Consider the following 20,316-nt stretch of genomic DNA (forward strand, 5'->3'; position numbering starts at 1 on the left):
AATGGGTCCTAGGAAAATTGTAGAGAAACATACTGGCAAGGACAACATAACTAGAGTAGTAACTATTAAGTGTAAAAATATTTTTCTTAAAAGACCTGTCAGTAAACTATGTTTCTTACCTTAGACTTAGTTTAAAGTTAATTATCTTAATAATTGTCACGGTGGGCGGTAGCTAACTTGTTACATTATTGATATTTGTGCTTACATTCATATTGTTATAAGTTCAAGATTAACCAATTACTTAACATTGTTCATTGTTACCCAAATTTTTCATTATGGCTTAACATCTATTATTCTAACTTTATTTGCATTGATTAAGCTTGTATTGAATCACTGTGTTTGTTTCTTTGTAAGTAATTATTGTTAACCTTAATTTGCAAAATCATTTAGATCACTTTCTTTGAATTTGGTGAATTTTAGTTTGTTTCATCTTATTAATGTATGTTTATTTAAAGGACAAGTCCTTGATGGGCGGAATGTTTAAATCGATAAAAGTTGTCATGACCGCCGATAGATGGCGTTAGTAGTCGTCTAACTCACGCTACCATTGTTCCAATTCGATATCATATAAGTTGAACGAATAAGCCCACCGCGTGGTTGATACTTAATATTAGTTTCTATATATATTGTGAAGTGAGTAATAAAAGTTAGTTAAAAAGAGTGTTGTGTTTAATTGTAGTAAAGTGAACGAACAGCGTTAATATTTAATTTTTACGTGAATCGGTATTACATTGAAAAAAATAAAAGTATTAACACAATTTCTTTATTTCAATTAGGATTTATTAGTATTTAACACACTTATAATACCTTCATTTGTAAAGTATGTATGTAAGAAAATATTAGAATCTTAATTTGATCCACTTCCCGGTCTTCGATTAGGATGAAATTTTGTTTACACACGCTCTGAGTTCTGATGACAATACATGATTGGCTAAGAAACGTCATTACAAATCCAATATGGCGGCCTCCCCAAGATGTCGGACTGGCTGTTTGAAATCCACCCTACACACATGATATGGATATCAAATTAAAGGGTTTGCTGTCAGAAATACGAAAAAATAGTCACGTGATTGAATCCAATATGGCGAACGTTCAAGATGGCGGACTAGATATTTGAAATGCACCCCCATGATATGGTTATCAAGCGTGTTCTTAAGTTTTTTAAACTATTAGTTAAGGATATTGCTCGCATGGATAAGGTGGCGAGATAGAATACTCACGGTTCTGTTTTGTAAATTCTTGACTCGGCATAGCAGTTTAACTGGGTGTCCCACAAGGCCGGTTATATTCCTCGGTGTATTGGGATCGAAGTACGGAGCATCTGGTGTATTGTGCCATTCCTGGAGGAACTCCGCTCGGAACTTCCTTGATGATATATCCACTGTTGTTTCGTCTAAAGGGCCTTCTGTACCGGAATCCGCTAAAGAAAATGAACAGATGTCAGTATTGTTATCAAGATTTATGTCTTCGAGTTTTTTGACGGTATGCACGGTGGATTTGCAAGAGGTCCTGGGTTCGATCACCGGCTGGACAGATTGGGATTTCTTAATTGATCCAGGTCTGGCTGGTGGGAGGCTTACTACCTTACCGCCAAGCGATTTAGTGTTCCGGTACGATGTAGGGTAGAAACCGGAAAGGGTGTAGATTTTCATCCTCCTCAGTTAGCCTGCTTCCATTTTAGATTGCATTATCAGTTACCATCAGGTGAGATTGCAGTCAAGGGCTAATTAGTAAAGAAAAAAGAAAAACAGTAAGTTTATCCAATGTTAGTCTATTTGGCTTTGGTTACTGATCCTAGTGTCAAGTCCAGGGTTTGTCAGGGTCAGGGCTATGATATTGATATCAATATAAAATTATCACATTAAGCCTGGAGATGGGTCTAACTACTCGGAGAGTTCGTTAAGCCGTCAGTACCGGTAATTATTAAAATATTCTGATAGTGATCGTTATAGATTACCCAATATTATCACTCGTTAGCTAACCTACTCACATTTAAGCAGCGTTGTGGGTTTTAGCTCTAAATCCCCTTTACTATGAGAAGGGTCTGGTCTTGTAGGGGACCATTTAAATTGGCTGATAAAGATTTAAAACGGGCATAACTCCGCATTGGTAAAATGTGTGCAATTGACAAAAATTTCAACCCATAACATGAGGGGAGTAGATAAGTAACATAATTGCATAAATCAACATTAATGAATCTAATAACGAAACTTTTAATTAGCTAGCGTGGACGAGCTGACGTGTCCCTTGGCGGCAATGATATTATTATGATTATAATATTTACTAGCGGATACCCGCGACTTCGTCCGCGTGAAAATAGAAGTAAACTTCAACTTTCAACCTCTATTTACACCCTTCTATTTATATTTTCGCATTTCTTATTGTATAATAATGTTACTCAAACTATGAACGATGATATACAATTTGTTTAATTTGTAGTTTTATGTTTTTTAATTTATTTTTATATTATAAAGATAGGTGTCACAAAGCTACCTACCTGCGTTTAAAGCACATAAGAAGCTTTTTTTTTGTATTTTTTTCAAGTTTGCCCTTGACTACAATCTCATGTGATGGTAAGTGAAGATGCAGTCTAAGATGGAAGCGGGGTAACTTGTTAGGAGGAGGATGAAAATCCACACCACTTTTTGGTTTCTATACGACATCGTACCGGAACGCTAAATCGTTTGGCGGTACGTCTTTGTCGGTAGGGTGGTAAGTAGTCACGGCTGAAGCTTTCCACCAGCCAGACCTGGACTTATTAAGAAAATCTCAATCGGCCCAGCCGGAGATCGAACCCAGAACCTCCACGGAGAACACGGAGGCCGCCAACTAAAGCTACTGAAACCTTAGGTTTTATCTTTGTAAAAATAAGCTATGTTAGATCGCTCTCAGATCTACTCATATTTAGTAAGCCATTCCATTGAGAAAATATTGTGAACATAATATTATGATTTGCAGTTTAAAACGTTTTGTCAATAAACTGAACTGATATTTACATAATACGTACAACACTCTCAAACTGCGATTGTATTGTAGTCCAAAGCAACACTGCACAATTTTAGCATTCAATTCGACAGATGCCGGCGAAATTCTGTAAGCGGGCGACGTTTATTTATCCGGCATTTCCTTTTTCATAACAGCAACAATGAATGGAATAATGTTTTATTTATTTATTTATTCAAAGTGAAGACCTCTGTGCTGAAATGTTTATCATTTCAGATGGAGCGATGCTCCTTGTTTTAAAGGTTTTGTCTAGTTGATCAGATGCGGATCTTGAAGTCAAGTCGGGGAAAACAAATTTTGTTTTTTCGAGGAAGTTCTTAACTAAATCTATAAAAAAATGCTTTGAAGTTGAATGATGATGTATATCGCCTAAAGACACCTATAGTACGCGCGTTAACAACTGAGTCTTAGGGCCATAAATCATTTCTCTATATCTATCTCGCTTGCACTTATGGGTCTTATGGAGCCGTCTAGTGAAGGGTGTAACAATGAAAGACATATTATCGATAAGTAAAGTTTATTATCGTATCTTGTTCACAAAATTAAAAAAATTAACAATATTTGATTTAATATAATACATATTTCATATTATATAATTATTAACTAAATAAAATTAATCTTCATCTGAGTCTTCATCATCAGAATCTTCGTCTTCTGCCAAATTTATTATAAGCGGCGCGTGATCTCTAATTAGAGCTTTTATAGCAAAAAAAATACGCAATGCAATTACATTAGAAACCGACCAATCAGAATCGTCCAAATCATTATTGACTCATCATTAGCACGTGCGCAGGTAGCCGTTTATCGATAATTAGGGTGCGCAGGTAGGCGCGCTGCACATTCCTATCTTTTTTGACTTTTATGACCGGACGACTCAGATGATAACGCGCATACTATAGTCCATTAAAAAGTTATATTTTTGATGTGTCAATGGAAAGCTAAAACCAAGTTTGTGAGGTCGCCACCCTTGTCTTACGGCTGCGATCTTGAAAATAGTGGACCAACCACAATCATCATTAGGTGTCTTTTTGCCAACTGACGTCTGAGGTCAACCGAAAGTATTTAAAAAATATATAAATATCGTTTTTATTTTTATAAATTTTTTTTCAGCCTTTGTAGAACGTTTGCACTTGCAGCTCCACAATGACAACGTTCATCATCATAGTCATTATCATTTTATTTTAACCGCCCACGAATAAAGAGCCGTATAGGAGGGACGAGATAGGATAAGGAGTTAGGTAGGCACTAAAATATTCGATTCCTGAAACGATCAATTCAAGAAATTAATGATACCACGGCTGAAGGTGATAAGCTGGCAACGGGGATGTGAAGTGTCCCCCACACTTAATTTTTATTGAAAAGAAGAATAAGTCCACCCAGGGCTTAAACTCAGGACTTTAATATGCGCATCCTCATTAGCTAACCATTGGACCAACGAGGCAACATAAAAGGACATTTAAATCATAAAGTTTCATATTAACTTAAATAGAAACCGTGTCAGTTTTCCGTAATATAAAATAGTATTCCACTTTCTGTGCTAATATAAAGTAAGTTAAACTCGTTTCATGCTAAAAGTTACAATGAAAAGCACTCAAAGAACAAAGAGTTTCCTTCAACAAGCGTGTTCATAACTCGGTACATTTTATTATGTAAAAAAGGACATGTTGACGACATGTCGACATGCGTCTTAAATATTAAAACTTTCCCCAAGACAAAGGGAAATATTTTACTGCGCAGAAGTGAAATTAGCTTATTTTCTTGTTTATTATGGAAGCAAACCAATTTCATTTCTTTCCCAAGAGGAAAGTGCGGTTTACGGAAAGGCCTTTATGCTGGAACGGCTTAAGAGCTTAACGTAAAAAATAAGTAGGAATACTCATCCATGACTTCCGCTATGTGTTAAATTTTTATTTAAATTTGTGATAGTATAAAAAGATGACATGGTTTTAGTTGTGAACCCACCACTTTAACATCACTAGGAAGGCATTTACTACGAAAAGCTTCCAGCGGCTCTCAACTTTCTATTTTATAGAAAAATGTGCATATACTCGTTATTGTCTTAATTTCACTTAGTTACTTATTGAACAACGAAAGTTATATAAACACGTAATACCTAAATATTATCTACAATGTCGAGTAATGTGTCTAGGAAGTGTAAAACCTATTGATACATAAATATATAATGTAAGTAAACACTATTTTGTGCATGTATGCGCTTAGTGGAGTCGCTAAATTCGGATCACTTTGGCGGTGATTTTGTAGGTACGTAACATATCTTTAGTATAAAATAATCATTGGTGAGGGTATCCAAATATAAGCGTGGAGGCTTTATTTTAAAATTCCATATTCTATCAATGCAAAAATAAATAAATAATGTTAGCAGAAAAAAAGCTGAACACTGGTAGATATATTTTTTTGGCTTTGCATGTTTTCAATAAATATGAGTTTAGTGATGCGGAACAGCTGACACGGAAGTTATGACAGTTTGTGTTAAAATGGCAAGTAAAATATTTGCGTTAGAGCGAGGCCCCATTAGTGCGTTGCGCTGCGTTGCGTCGTCGCAGCGTCGTCGCTGCGTCGTTTTCCATACATTTTTTATGACATGCCCCATTAGACCGTTGCGTCGTCGCGCGCGACGTTTCAACGGATCGACGGACAAGAGACTATAGCGGGAGGGAGGGTGATGCGCTGCGTTGTCGGAGCTCCGCTGCGACGACGGACAGTGATGCACTGCTAGAGGAGAAAGCTAGACGAGCGTAACGACATTTTCTATTTTACCATGAGTGAGCAGGATATTGATATAGATTTTCTCATATCCTTGGTCCAAGAAAGACCCATTATATGGGATAAATCACACGAACATTACAGTGATAAATTTCGTAAAGCGAATGAATGGGTAGCTGTTTGTAAAAAAATATTTCAAGATTACGAGGAGTTTGAGGACCAAAAAAAGAACAAAATTGGTGAGTTGTTATTTATTATATTATTTGTAAATTCAATACATAAGTTAATTTATATCTTTTTCAACTGCCATGGTAAAGCCCCTTCTGGACTCATAAAGTAATTAGCAAATTGATCTCTGATAAAATTTTCGGCTAATGATTCTTCATTGCTATGGGGTCTCAATTGTGAGAACCTACTTATTGCCATATTGTCTTGTTGTTTTAACCCATCGTGTTGTATAACAAAATTGTGTAAAACACAACATGCTTTCGCAATATTAATAGTTAAATCATATGACGTATCAATTGGCCTATGTAAAATGCGCCATTTATTTGCCATGATCCCAAATGCACATTCCACGTATCTACGTGCTCTGCTAAGGCGATAATTATAAACTCTTTGTTTCACATTGAGATTGGATCCGCCGTATGGGCGCATAACATGCTTACTTAAACCAAAAGCTTCATCACCGACGAGTACATAAGGGATGGGTGGCTCGTTATTATGATCATTTCCAAGTGGTTGAGGATCAGGCAATGGTAATTCATTTCTCATTAAAATCTTGTACAGTGTCGAATTTCTAAAAATAGTAGAATCACTTTCCTTACCATATGCACCCACGTCGACAAAAACAAACTTATAATTTGAGTCAACAACCGCCAGCAAAACAATTGAAAAATATTTTTTATAATTATAAAACAGAGAGCCACTTTTGTCTGGTTTTATTAAACGTATATGTTTCCCATCAATTGCCCCGAAGCAATGAGGAAAGTTAGCTTTGAGATCAAAATCTAATGCAATATTTTGTAGTTTTTCTACTGTGATCTCTTCTATGTACAGTGGTCGAACATATTTCCATATAGCTTGACAAACTGACGAAATAGTTCTAGAAATTGTTGCTCTTCCACGTTTAAATTTGAAATGCAAGTCGTTTATCGAATTTCCGCTGCCTAAGTACCTGAAATAGAAACACAAAAAAATAAACAGGGTGGCCCATTTAGATTGGTCAGTGTAGACAAGTTAGGTACTTACACATTTTTTTCTTTCTTTGCAGGTAACGAGGTTGTGAAAAAATGGAGAAGCGTGAAGGACAACTTTTTTCGATACGTAAAAAAAATAAAAGAAAACAGTTCGTCTGGATCAGGGGCAAAACAATTGAAGAAATATCATTATTACAATCAGTTGCTGTTTTTGATGAAAGTTGCCCAAAATAAAACTGATAGTAGCCTTGAAATGGTGTCTGAAGAAACGGAACGAAATGAAAACACAGCATCATCTTCTCCATTTCCTACAAAAGAAATGTCCTCGTTACCCCCAGGTCCTTCTCGCTACGTGCCTGCAAGCCGTAAGAGATCAAACCAAGCAATAGATGATTTCGAGGCGCAAGCATTAAAAGCGTTGCAAGAGAAAGAAAACCGCCACTTATCATTTTTCAAAGGAATTTTGCCTTCTTTGGACAGCTTTACGGAATTACAAACTTTGACATTCCAAAGCAAAGTTATAAATATCATTACCGAAATTCGGTTCGGGGAACAGACTCAATCAACAACATGGCAGTCACGCGGATATCAAACTGGACAACAGTATCAAGCAACACCATTGCAGTCACGCGGATATCAAACTGGACAACATGCCCAGTCACCATCGCCATCATCGTATCGAACAGATGAATTCGAAGCTACCTACTCAACCAACACTACGATTAATAATTTTACTGATGATAGTCAAGAAGAAGATTATAACTTTGCTTTGTTACCTAATAGTAATACTTAAATTAAACTGTTTTTAAAGATAATAAATTAATAACTGATTAACATTACGAGTATTATGATATTTGAATTACTTACCTCAATGTAATACCAATCATTTCAATTGGTTCTAAAGGGTTCCTGAATTTGGTATATTGCTTTTTTATATGTGGTTTTAAGGTTTCAACCAAATTATTAAAGCTGGCCACACTCATTCTAAAAAAATTAAAAAATGTATTTTCATCTAATAACAACTCCCTATATTCCTGCATAAAAAACTGACCATCACTATTTCTTAATGCTATCAAAGGAGATATCCAGAATCTTCTATGATTTCTACGTTTATTTCGGCGGTGCCGTAATAAAAGCAACAAAAGAACACGTTTGTATCTATCCATTGCAAAGGCTGAACTGAGACGCAGCTGCGTCGGCGTGCATACCCTCTTGCGTTGCGTTGGCGCAGCGTCAACGCAACACAGGTGTGGCATACAATGCGTTGTTCCGTTGCGATGACGCGACGCAACGCAGCGCAACGCACTAATGGGGCCTCGGCCTTACACTGCAATAAAATGTTTATTATTTACGGTAACGGTGAAAGTTTTTTTTTTCTAGTAAACCCTGGGCCTGTAAAATGTGAAGTTTTAAAGAAGGTATTATAAATTAAAAGTTTGTGATAGACAGATTTTCTTGATTTAAATATTTTTCATGTTGTATATGGCTTGCGCTTGACTACAATCATGCCTGATGGTAAGCAATGATGAGGTCTAAGATGAAGCGTGTTTGCCTAGAAGGTGCTCAAATTGTATTTTTCGTTAGTACCTACGGTAGGCAACCGTGGAGATTGGACCAAGGTTGTTGGGTTGCAGGGTTTAATTTTTTAAACCTTCAACAAATCAAGTAGGGAAATTTTTTCGTCAGTATCTCAGAAGACGTTTTGGTTTCGAAGTTTTAAGGAATCTTCAATTTTTCGCAAGAAAATAGGAAAAGAAATTAAGTTTAAAACTATAATCCGACTATGTCAAAAAAGGATTTAAAACAAGAGTTTATACAGATAAAAATCGAGAAATCCAAATAGGTACAAAAGTTGCCAAGGTAGTCGTAAAATAAATTGATAAAATTTAGGTAGCCTATGTCACCCGAGCTATTATTACAAATCTTGTAACACCTCACATCATTGAAATCGGTTCAATAGTTTAGGCATTACGGTGGATTTCTTCCTTTCCATTCCTTCCTTCCTTGCGTCGTATTTCCCATTACTGAGGGTCGTGACCCCTTGCTTCTTGACGATGTCAACCTTGCGGCTTTGCTTTTCGCGACTTACAGAGCTTCGTGTACCTTGGTGTGGAGAGTGACGCGGATTTGGTTGTACCAACGGCATCGGGCTACGTCCGCGAGATCTCTTTCCTTTCACTTTGCCAGTAATCACTAATTTCTCTAAGTTATCTCCTTCTCTCCTGGCAATGTGGCCGAAGTACTCGAGGATCCTCTGAATACAGTTGGTGGACGGCTTATTCGAGATGTTAAGTTGTTTTAGCACCTGTACATTGGTTCTCTGTGCTGTCCACGGAATACAAAGCATACTTCTCCAGTACTCCAGTCTATGCGATGCCGATCAGCTGACTTGATCGTCCAGGTCTCCAATACGGTGGATCATACATACAAACATAAATTGCCAAAATCATCACCATTCGCCGTAGTCGGGTAAAAAGACAAATATTCCCTATTTGAAATAAAATAAGCAAATCATTTCAAATTCTTTACAAACTCCTGTGACTCTCGCACCGCTGCATCAAAAAAAAGAGGAAATAATAATGTTCCGTTGAAGACAAATCCTGCCTTCACTCAGCTTTATTCCGGATCTTATCTTTATTATATCGTTTCATTCAGAACCAGTGGAGCGTCAAGAAATAAATACATACAATGCAAGAAAGTATGATGGAGTACAAAACATCGCTCCATGAAAGAACATCGGACATCGCTTTTGTTTGGCAAGAACACAATAAGCCATGGACTACGTTTGATTGTACGTGTTTAAGGCTAATCTTCTTTTAATTTCATGTTTTTATTGACTTTTCTAATTATCACTAGCGGACGCCCGCGACTTCGTCCGTGTGAAACTCGATGTAAACTTTCAACTACCCCTACCCTACCCTACCCCTACCCCTACCCATTAAGGCCGCACACGCGACGGAAGCTTAAATAATGGAGTAACTTCTCCCGTTTTCCCAACATTTCCTTTCACTGCTCTGCTCCTACTGATTGTAGCGTAATGAAAAGTATATTATAACCTGTCCAGGAGTATGAAGAACAATTGTACCAAGTTTCGTTAAAATCCGTCGAGTAGTTTTTGTTTCTACAACGAGCATACAGACAGACAGATGAAAATTTTACTGATTGCATTTTTAGCATCAGTATCGATCACTAAACATTGATAGTTATGAACTTTATACAATAACAATAAAGCTCAAATTGACTACTTTTTAGTTAGAAAACATTTGTATGGGACAAAGAAAAGGGCTATTTTTATGGTTTTTCCGGCAATTATTCGAATTTTTCTCGCCGTAAAAACCATCCTAGAACTTTAACGAACATTTAAAAAAAATGGCCAAATTGGTCCAGGCGTTGTTGTGTTACGCGCTTACCAACGCATTTTGCGATTCATTTTTATATTATAGATTATTATTATATATACCTATTAGTGGACGCCCACGACTTCGTCCGTGTGAAAATTAGTTTTTCACAAATCCCTCGGGAACCATGGATTTTTCCGGGATTAAAAGTAGCCTTTACGTAAATCCACAGTAACATCTATTTCCATTCAAAATTATATTCAAATCAATCCAAAATCCATCATACATCCAATCGGTTCAGTACTTGATTACTGGATTTTCATGTATACAGATACTAAAACACAATCAAGCTTTTTTTTAAATGTTATCGGTCTTCCTGTCTGTTTGCCTGGGCAAATCTTTGTAAAGGCTGAGCTGAGTTTATTGGGACTTTCACTGGAAAATAGAGAAAGTTATTGATAAATATATAGGCTACTTTTTATCCCGGAAATCCATGGTTCCCGCAGGATTTGAGAAAAACTGAATTTAACGTGACGTCCGTTAAATATACCTAATCTATCCGTACATCACTATCCATCCAGCCCAAAGTAAGCGTAGCCTCTGTTTTGGGTTAAAAAAGTTGGAAAAACTATGTATTTTATCGAGATTAAAAGTATGTGTTAATCCAGGGTATTATTTATCGTCATTTCAAATTTCAACCAAATAGGTTGCGGCGTTATAGAGTAACAAATATCCAAACAAACAGTCATACAAACTTTCTCGTTTATAATATTAGTAGGATACATTATTGTCTTTATGTAGTATCAGAGAGAAATAGAATAAACAGACACAATGCGATGGCGTATGATTTACAACAAAATATAATTCTCTTCAAAGGAAATCGGATCTTGCCTTTATTTGGCAAGGATACAATAAGGTCACGGTAGCGAGTTGGTCGAACTTTGCAGATATCTCTCGCACTTTGGTATTGTCATTATTTGATAGAAGATTTTTTTAAAACACTTTATAGCTATCACGGCTCTACGTGGATATGTTTAGGGTAACTTATCTCTTTCAGCAGCGCAATATTAATGAGAAACAAGCAATTTTCTAAATCTTTGATTTTATCTATAATTATTTTACTGTTAAGTTACATATTATGTGCTCCTAACTGTAACTTTTTAGGAAATTCGTTGGAACTTCGTTGAAATATTATCTCTCGTAACGATGCGAGGCCCTGGCCCATCTAATGAGCATATTACATAAAGTCATACGTACCGATGAGAAAAAGGCATCCATGCAGAAGAGATATCCATAAAGCCGACTTCACGCTCGCCGCTTGGCCCATAATGTCCGGTCTACCTATCTGTAAAGATTAGATCGTTTAAAATAGGTTTTCGTGTGGTTTAAAAGATATTTTACTACATAAAAAATAAATCACGTTTTTTACACCTACAGGCTTAGTTTCATAGTTATAGTTTAAAGACAAAAGTAAGCTATTTATTTTATTTATTTAGTAAGCGATTTAGCGTTCCAGTACGATGTCGTGTAGAAACCGAAAGGAGTGTGGATTTTCATCCTCCTCCTAACAAGATAGCCTGTTTCAATCTAAGATTACATCATCACTTACCATCAGGTGAGATTGTAGTCAAGGGCTAACTTGTAAAGAATAAAAAAAAAATCTTAACCAAGCGACAACTACAAGCCAAATTGAGTTAATTAACAATGAAAAGAAAAGATTTTTTTTTACTATATTATAGTAAGTCACCTATTATTTAGCTTTACCAGATATATGATAATCATTTAGTTAAAATTATGAAAAAAATAATAAAACTTGTATAAAAACATTATAATATTTTCTGTACAAGGTGTATATTAAGAAAATGGTATAAAGTAACATGTGTATTATCTGCTTGTAAAAAACAAAGTAAGTTATGAAACAAAGGTCACTTTTGTCAAACAATTATTTCAATTAAGAGATCTCGATTGGTTCACAAATATTTCATTAAATTAGTCCTCAAGGATTGTGTCCATTATATTAAATTGGAGGCAAACAATTGGACAGAATGTCACAATGGATCCAATGACGGGAATTCCAATTTTAGGGCATTATTAGTTAATTCGATTCGCTTCAGTCCTAATACTTTTGTTTGAAATTAAAAATGGTGGAATGCTTTCTAAAAGCTTTGTTGTATTTCAGTCTATCACATTTTTAGTGGACAATAAAAATACAATTTCATAAATTACTACGTAGTAAAGTAAAGCTTTTAGTCATATCCCTATCCAATCTTACTTATAATTTTGTAACATTCATTCTAATTCAATACGAGTATATAAATACGAAATATTTAAACATATTAAATAACTAGATGACGCCCGCGACTTCGTCGGCGTGAAATTTAGTTTTTCACAAATCCCACGGGAATTTTCCCGGATGAGAAGTAGCTTATGTGTTAATCCAGAGTACAATCTATTTCCATTCCAAATGTCATCCAAATCGGTTCAGAAGTTGCGGCGTTATTGAGAGGTTAAATATACAATATCTAATATTCTTATCAATATCGATAGATATTCGAGAAATATTATATTATACATATTCTGCAAACTATGCGATATCACTGTTATTACGCGCACGTCTTGCCACTTAAGTGTAATATAATAATATTATAAAACGATTTTCTATTTTCCGTAGATTACAGAATGTGTTCGTTCGCACCATTAATATTAATTGCTGTAATTAGCAGAGGCGAGCATAGATTAGCGGAGCTTAATGCCGTATAATATGATTTCTTTTGTATTTATAACCCTTAGCGAAAACAAAGGGTATTAAAGGTAAGTTTAATGTGTTTATCTGTGTAATATAGTAAATATAGTAAGCGAATCTTTTTTGAGTTAGGTTTTTTTGTTTTGTTTGGTAAAATTGGTGCCTCGATCGAGATTGTTCTTTTAGTCCAAGAACCTTTGATTAATACGTTTATTCTATGAAATATAATTAACATCCGATAAGCAGATGGTTGAAGGTCGAACTTACTTGGGATCTTTACTTACTCTATCAATTATTATGATTTTAAAACAGTTTGAAAAAAAACAATTTTTGACAAACATTAACTTTGCCCTATTAGCCTATGTGTGAATCAAATCTTGGGAGATAAATTTTAAACACTTTAGTATAATATGAAATAATTATCTTGGAATGTGACGGTATAGTCTTTTATTTAACATATCTTAAAATTTAACGCTCATCAACATTGTTATATTATATTTACGATCATCTTTCCACCAATTAATTGTAGGTTTTAAATAAAAACAGCATAAGTTCTTCATTATTTATTGTAAGCTAACGATCTAACTGGACGTGTGTCGGGTACGCTAGATGTTAAATAAATAAAAATAAGATACCCTAGGCACCACAGCCACACATCCGTCGCCACAACGACGCATGGTCGGGTTTAGGCTGTAAATAAATAAAAGATATTCCGTTACTTTGACTGTGTACAAAATAGCCTCGTAATGCTCGTGTCACGAAACCAACATTCGTCATGTAGAAATAAAATGAAAAAGTAATATCATTATGTTTATGGCCGAATTCGCGGTACCGTGTCAAGGCCATGGTTGAATAAATTAAACTACCCGCATTCTTAACAACATCATGAATAATTAAATTCGCTACTTAATACGATAAATGACACTATAAATTAATAACAAAATTATTTCATCAGTATAATTTCTGAGTTTAAAAATGAGTTATAAAAACGATTCATTAAAATACATTTTCTGTGAGTAATTTGTCATTTTGAGAAGTAACGCAATAAAAGTCATAGGAAATTTATATTATTTTGAATTATGATAATATTTTTATTGTGAGATTGTTATTTAATGAAATGTTTTCAGTGAAAACATATATGACATTGACGTAATATATATGATAGCTATATTTAAATGATAACTAGTAGTAATTACTTACTAGTATAACTACTACATAATTTAAAGCCATACTGGATGTGCCATGTTCATCAACAATAAAATCATATATCTAATTTATTTTAAATTTTGTTTATTTTAAATTTATTTGTCGATAAACATTGCAGACTAAGTTTGGCTTTATTATAGTAATAAAAGTTTGTGACAGAGCTCACCCACGAAACCACTACCATAGGCTATATTTTATCCCTGTAATCCTACGGGACGGGAATTACGCGGGTGAAACCGCATTGCGTCTGCTAGTTGAATATAAGTAAGTTGTCGTAAAGAAGGAACTAACATATACACTTGCTCTGACACACATTAGACACAAACTTTCGCCTTTTTAATATTATTGGCAACTTCGTTCGTAACACTCCTGATGGTCCGCGCAGGCCGGGCGGTGTGTAGCTATGAACGAAAACCCACGACTGATGCACTTCACTTCCCCGCACGCACGATTTCAAACCCGCGCACTCTTCCCCCCGTCGCCCGCATATCATGGGAGTGTCATCAACAAACTTGCCAAGACTAACTTGACTAAGAAAGTTGATAGAAGACGTGCGGGTCTTACGAGCGGTGTCTTTCAAATTAGCCCCGACCTTTAAGTTCATTTGTTTGGATTTTCAAAGTCTGTCACCCATCTATTACACACTTAGTTCAATAATGACTGGCTGCCTGTTTTTAGGTTACCTCACCCTGAGCACGGGCGAACCGCGAGGGAATTCACGTTAGCTCAGTGACCTCGTTCTATTTGCTCGAAGATAAAGTCGATGTCGTGGCGGAAATGGCCCGATTTGGTAAGCCCCACAAAAATTCCTCTTTTATTGTGAGGTCTGTACGATGCCACATATTTATAGCGTATTTTTTTTAATGCTAGCTTGCACTTTATTCCAATTTGTTGGCAAATGAAGATTAAATTTAAATTGACGTGCACCTATGTAAGTACATGTATGCCGGTAGTTTCATTTTAGTAACAGAGTACCTAGTGGGAGTTTTCAATATTTTCTTACTATTACTATCGCGTTAACGTAAACGCGAATTTATATGGAATTGAAACAGTTGTGCAAGTAGTGTCACTAGATGGCGCTGTTTCCATTCCTTTTCGTGTTTACGTTAACGCGATAGTAACTGTACCAAACTGCTACTAGGCCCTCTGTGTTGTAGCCATATTTCCGCTAAACAGTCCGTGTTTCATACAATCATTAAAGCTTGACAGCAATATTTTAACAAAATTTTACTTATTGGATACAAGTTGATATCAGAAACGGATTTAAATGGCAAAACACAATAGTTGAATGAAAGTTTATCAATTTGCCTATTCACTATTTTGGTCTTTATTATCAACCTATTAAAAACATTAAATCAATTTAGATATGACTTACCTTCTGTATAATATGTCATCCACGAGTAGGCGTTTGATGTCATTTGTTACATGGAATTTCAATTGCCTATATGTCAACCAGCATACGTCAAAGATAGTGAATTAGCCTGCTGGCCTATTACCCCAAGAATAAATTACTTAAAATGCACACAACTGAAAAGTTGGAGGTGCATGCCCCGGACCGGATTCGAACCCACACCCTCCAGAATTGGAGGCAGAGGTCATATCCACTGGGTTATCACGGCTTCTTGCTGTAGCTTGATAGCAATCACATGTAAATTTGTTCCACGGATCACGGGCTATAAGTATACTTTTAAGTAGATAAGTATTTTAACTAAAATTTTACATACTTATTACATAAAACAAACATGACTATCTATGTATACTTATTAACTAACTATATTAAAAAAGAAATTGCATCAAAATTAAGTAAAACAAATTATGATTACAAATTGCGACGAGTTTAAATAATGTCAGCGCAGTCAGACCTCGTAGAATATCTCGTTAATTATTATTTTCATTGTTTCAAAGGGAGTCAAGTTGCCCTATAGAATCACCACTTGATCTCTCAGAACGTATTTATTTCACAAAGTTTCGACCATAACAGCATTTGGAAGGCTTTTGAATAGGCATAAGGCTATTCCACAAATGACCGGAATAGGGTTTCTTTTTTTTATTATACGTAAAAGTTTATGAAAGGCAAGAAATGGGAGCATGAACAATAGGTACGCTTAGAAGTTAAATTGCCTTGAACTACAAGGCATATGTATATTAAAAATATGTTAATATTATGTTCTTTGTTGTTCTATTTAATGTACAGTAGGTAAAAAAAATAATTAAAACAATTCAACCGACTTTAAATACGTACCCACTAAACTAAAAATAACATCACATTATCAATAAAAGTAAATCAAGTCCAATCACAAAGTAGCTATTGTAAACCGTTGTAGAGTTCCCTTAACTGTACTTTGTCTTCATCACTAGACTCCTAATAACATTCACAAGCCATCTAGATGTAAAGTTCTCATCGATAGAAATTAATCAAGCCCAAACACTAGGTAACTGATGTAAATTGTTGAAGAGTTGTCGTCTGTGCTTCGGCTTTATCATCAGATCCACTCTAGGCCTCCATTAATTTGTAGTGATTTAATTGCTTAGTGAAAATGTTAACACGCTAGTCATTCTTATAATTTTCGAAAGTTTTCCTCGATTTCTCTAGTGTCCCATGACATGATGACTATGAGATCAATGAGATTTCTTTTGAGATTTCGGTTAACAACTGGCTGCTATCCATGCAACCACCTGCTTCGCATACCAGAGGGCGTAGGGGGAATTTGGAAATATGGATGTTTGAATGTTTTTACTCTTTAATGCCGCTACTGCTGAAGCGATTTGGCTGAAATTTGAAATGAAAATAGATTTTTCTCTGGATTAACACATTTACGACTTTTTATCGCGAAAAATTCATAGTTTCCCGATATTTGCGAAAACTGATGATTTTGATTATAGGAATGTTTGTTACTCTTTCACGCCTCGACTACTGAACCGAATTAGATATTTGGTATTAAGATATACTATAGCCTGTATTAACACGTAGGCTACTTTTATTCCGGAAAAATCAATGGTTCCCGAGGAATTTGTGAAAAACTAAATTCCACGCGGACGAAGTCGCGGGCGTCCGCTAGTCTGAGAATAAACTCCTAACATTATTTACATCGAATTTTGTACATACTATGTCAATACTACTCGAGAAATTCAAGAATTGTAATACAGAAATACAGAAGCTTGCGTTGCGTTGCGTTAAATGTTATATGCGCAGTAACTTTACTGTCTACCGCCAAGATATCAGCGCTATGTTACAGTTCAAGTTCATTCTGAGTAATTTGCTGAATGGTACAGAATAAGGTAAATTACGCGGCCTATATCTTAAACGATATCTGACCATTGGCGACGTGTTCACCGGGACGCAAATAAAAAGTAGGTAAAATTAGTTATAAGATGACGTGCAATTTTGTTACGAATTATTTTTATTTCTCATTAATTATAAGATATCATACCGTGTCATTTTAATATTTTAGTTTAATTTAATTTACGGCGTATATTTAAATTATTATACTTTTGTATGTGGATTTTTATCCTTAATAAAGCAAATTATTATTATTATTATTATTAAACTGCGCAGTAACACATTTTCGGATGTTAGCGACGTACGGAAAGTAACCATAGCAACACGTTGACGCCAATATTTTTTTTAATTATTTCACAAATTGAATGTACCTACTAAGCAACCACGGAGCACGCATCTAACACTTTGGTTTACCAGGGTACCTACACTACTTTCGAATAAAAACATTGTAGGTTGTTTATTTGGATTGGAATTAAATTAAATGAATTTATGCGCGTCTTCTGTCAGGGAACTTAATGAAACAAAATCAAGAAACTCAAAGCATTATTTATAGAATTTAAGTTGAATATGATAAGATACAAATGAAAAATATAGTTACGATTACTTAAGAATAAAGTGGGCTGCGAATGCTTGAAATACAACGCTGCAGCAGCCGTCGAACATAAAAACTGCTTACGCTGTTTGTACGTTATAATAAGGCTCGACTCGCTCGACAAACTAGCCTTAAGGCACGCTACGACGTCACTGTTAAACCAAAATTTGGACTGCATTGTCCCTACATTAAGTGTAACCGTCGCAAAAGAAACGTTATTGCGCAAAAATGCCGTTTTACAAATATATGAGCCGCATAGATAGTACGGGTATATCAGCGTTACGTTACAGTTCAAGTCCATTCTGAGTAATTTGCGCAATGGGCCGGGAATGTATCCGGCTTTTATTCAATTTGCTACACGGTATAATAATGGCACAATGTGAAACCTCGTTCACATGATCGCCTCGCCGATCCGCTTTGTTGTTGGCGTGCAATGAAAAAGTTACGCTCGTCTCATGGAAAGGCCAAGTGGTACAGTAATGGATGGGACTGGCCTTCTTAATGTTCTATTATCATGTCCTTTGTCAGGGGCGATTTTATTTTGTACTCGTGCGGATTGGATGTGTATTGCATTCCTAGTTGGTTGTGTTTGAACCCAGATTTTATTTGTTGAACGAAACTTTGTAAACAATGTTGGCTATTGTTTACTGTGTAAATATTCTTGTAATAATAATCTATCTAATTAATTTTTTAAGCTAGTTAGTAAGTACAAAATGTGCGCTAAATTTAGTGATATGACGTGAGTTTTAGCCGTATTTTATAAAAAATAATTGTGTGCTACATTTAGTGCATTTAGTGTACTTTAAAATTCTCTACATAATTATTATCAACTTCGATTTTTTGAGTTTACATACAATCCTTTAAAAATCTTCTTAGTGCCATTTAACAATAATATAACTAAAATAGGCATGAAAAGCTTTATAGCAGAAATTGATAAGGTTTAGGTATTTTAGAATAAAATAAAAAGACAACATAACAACGTGCAGTTTACTAGAGTAGTGTCCTCAAGCACCAACTTAAGGGGGAGTACTTAAGGGGAACTTGAGAAGGAACGTAAAAGAAAACCTTCTAATGAAAGAGCCTGATCTTTTTAGTATATAATCGCTCTGTTTCAATGCTTTAAAAAAATTTCCTTTCACGATAGTAAAATATGTATTTGTGGTTTGGCTTATCCAATTTAAATGGTACATAATATAGGATTCTCTTCACAAAATTAGCTATCTACGAAAAAACTACTACCAAATGATCCAACCGTGTCAGAGTCTCAATCCCGAAGATAGATAGACACAAAGATAAACATACCCTCTTTTAGGTTGGCAGTTAAAAGCCAATCCTTCAATCGTAAAGTCAAATGTTCAAAGAATGTTATTTCTCATTCGATTACACTTACAACTCGGTCGTATGATCCATCATATTTGTGCCATTCGGTCACAAAAGAGGCATTGTTTTGTTTTTGCTTGAGAGAAGAAGACAAAAGGAAGATAGATAGCATAATGGGTTGATATTTTTATGCATATCTTTTATGTGTAAGTGTCTAACGCATGTAATTTTTTTTTTATTTAAGTTGAGTATTCCTTGGTATTTAAGTACAGTTTTTGAGTGATTGAGCTATTTTTGTATGATTATATTTATTTCGTAAAGATATTTTTTAGTACTAAATATGTCATGCAATGTTATTGGTGTAAAATATTTTGTAGCTGTGTAAAATTAATTATTTTAATTTTCTTCTTTTTCAAGAAAGACACGTCGTTATACAAAATATTAGATCAAATTAATTTTAAAAGCAAGACCAAAAACCAACTTTGTTTCATCATCATCATCATTAAAAGTCGATGGACGTCAACTGCTGGATACAGGCCTTTTGCATAGACTTCCAAACAAAACGGTCTAGAGCTTTGTCTGCCGTCCTAAATAGTATACGGATTATTATGTGATTTAGTACCTAGTCGTAAGTAACTAAATATTAAGTCTGTTGAAACCTCAAAGTTAAAATAAACCTGAGGTCGCTAGTTTTTTTATAAAATAGACTATTGTTATTTTAAAATTTGATAGAGACCAACTTTTACAGACGAAGTCAGTCATGAATAGGAAAACATATAAATCTTACAAGTTCGTAAAAACATCTTGAGTTATTGCCAGATAAAGTATCTATCTACGTATCTCGAATTTAATTTTGTTTGAATAACTTTGGGGGCCACAAGATATTTCAATATAGTTTATTTTATTAACTT

At 35.0% G+C, this 20,316-nt stretch overlaps 3 protein-coding genes across 3 annotated transcripts in view; 1 reads left to right on the forward strand and 2 right to left on the reverse strand.

Moving 5' to 3' along the window:
- Positions 1–20,316, reverse strand: part of LOC112050183 (cell adhesion molecule DSCAM-like) — a 49,387-nt gene that overhangs the window by 18,722 nt on the left and 10,349 nt on the right. Inside the window, exons 2-3 of the mRNA XM_024088376.2 lie at positions 11,522–11,609; positions 1,221–1,420 (exon numbers count right to left, since the gene is read on the reverse strand). Of these exons, the coding sequence (XP_023944144.1) occupies positions 1,221–1,420; positions 11,522–11,591 (270 nt within the window). The 5' untranslated portion in view covers positions 11,592–11,609. The remainder of the gene's footprint in view (positions 1–1,220; positions 1,421–11,521; positions 11,610–20,316) is intronic.
- On the forward strand, positions 5,509–7,765 carry LOC128198366 (uncharacterized). The gene is made up of 2 exons (XM_052883462.1): positions 5,509–5,966; positions 7,001–7,765. Exons 1-2 carry the CDS (start codon positions 5,783–5,785, stop codon positions 7,717–7,719), a joined length of 903 nt encoding a protein of 300 aa, XP_052739422.1. The 5' UTR covers positions 5,509–5,782; the 3' UTR covers positions 7,720–7,765.
- Positions 5,964–8,257, reverse strand: LOC112050950 (uncharacterized). The gene is made up of 2 exons (XM_024089363.2): positions 7,794–8,257; positions 5,964–6,904 (listed from the first exon to the last, which is right to left on the reverse strand). The coding sequence occupies exons 1-2, from the start codon at positions 8,180–8,182 to the stop codon at positions 6,016–6,018; spliced, it is 1,278 nt and encodes a 425-aa protein (XP_023945131.2). The 5' UTR covers positions 8,183–8,257; the 3' UTR covers positions 5,964–6,015.

The sequence above is a fragment of the Bicyclus anynana genome, chromosome 9 (genome assembly GCF_947172395.1).
Source record: "Bicyclus anynana chromosome 9, ilBicAnyn1.1, whole genome shotgun sequence".
NCBI classification, from domain to species: Eukaryota; Metazoa; Arthropoda; class Insecta; order Lepidoptera; family Nymphalidae; genus Bicyclus; species Bicyclus anynana.

What these genes read in the sequence shown, in the direction of transcription:
- LOC128198366 (XM_052883462.1), top strand. Translation starts at nt 5,783, where the DNA reads ATGAGTGAGCAGGATATTGATATAGATTTTCTCATATCCTTGGTCCAA. An exon ending in CCAAAAAAAGAACAAAATTG is followed by an intron (nt 5,967 to 7,000) that starts GTGAGTTGTTAT and finishes CTTTCTTTGCAG; the next exon opens with GTAACGAGGTTGTGAAAAAA.
- LOC112050950 (XM_024089363.2), bottom strand. Translation starts at nt 8,182, where the DNA reads ATGCCACACCTGTGTTGCGTTGACGCTGCGCCAACGCAACGCAAGAGG. An exon ending in ATGATTGGTATTACATTGAG is followed by an intron (nt 6,905 to 7,793) that starts GTAAGTAATTCA and finishes TTTCTATTTCAG; the next exon opens with GTACTTAGGCAGCGGAAATT.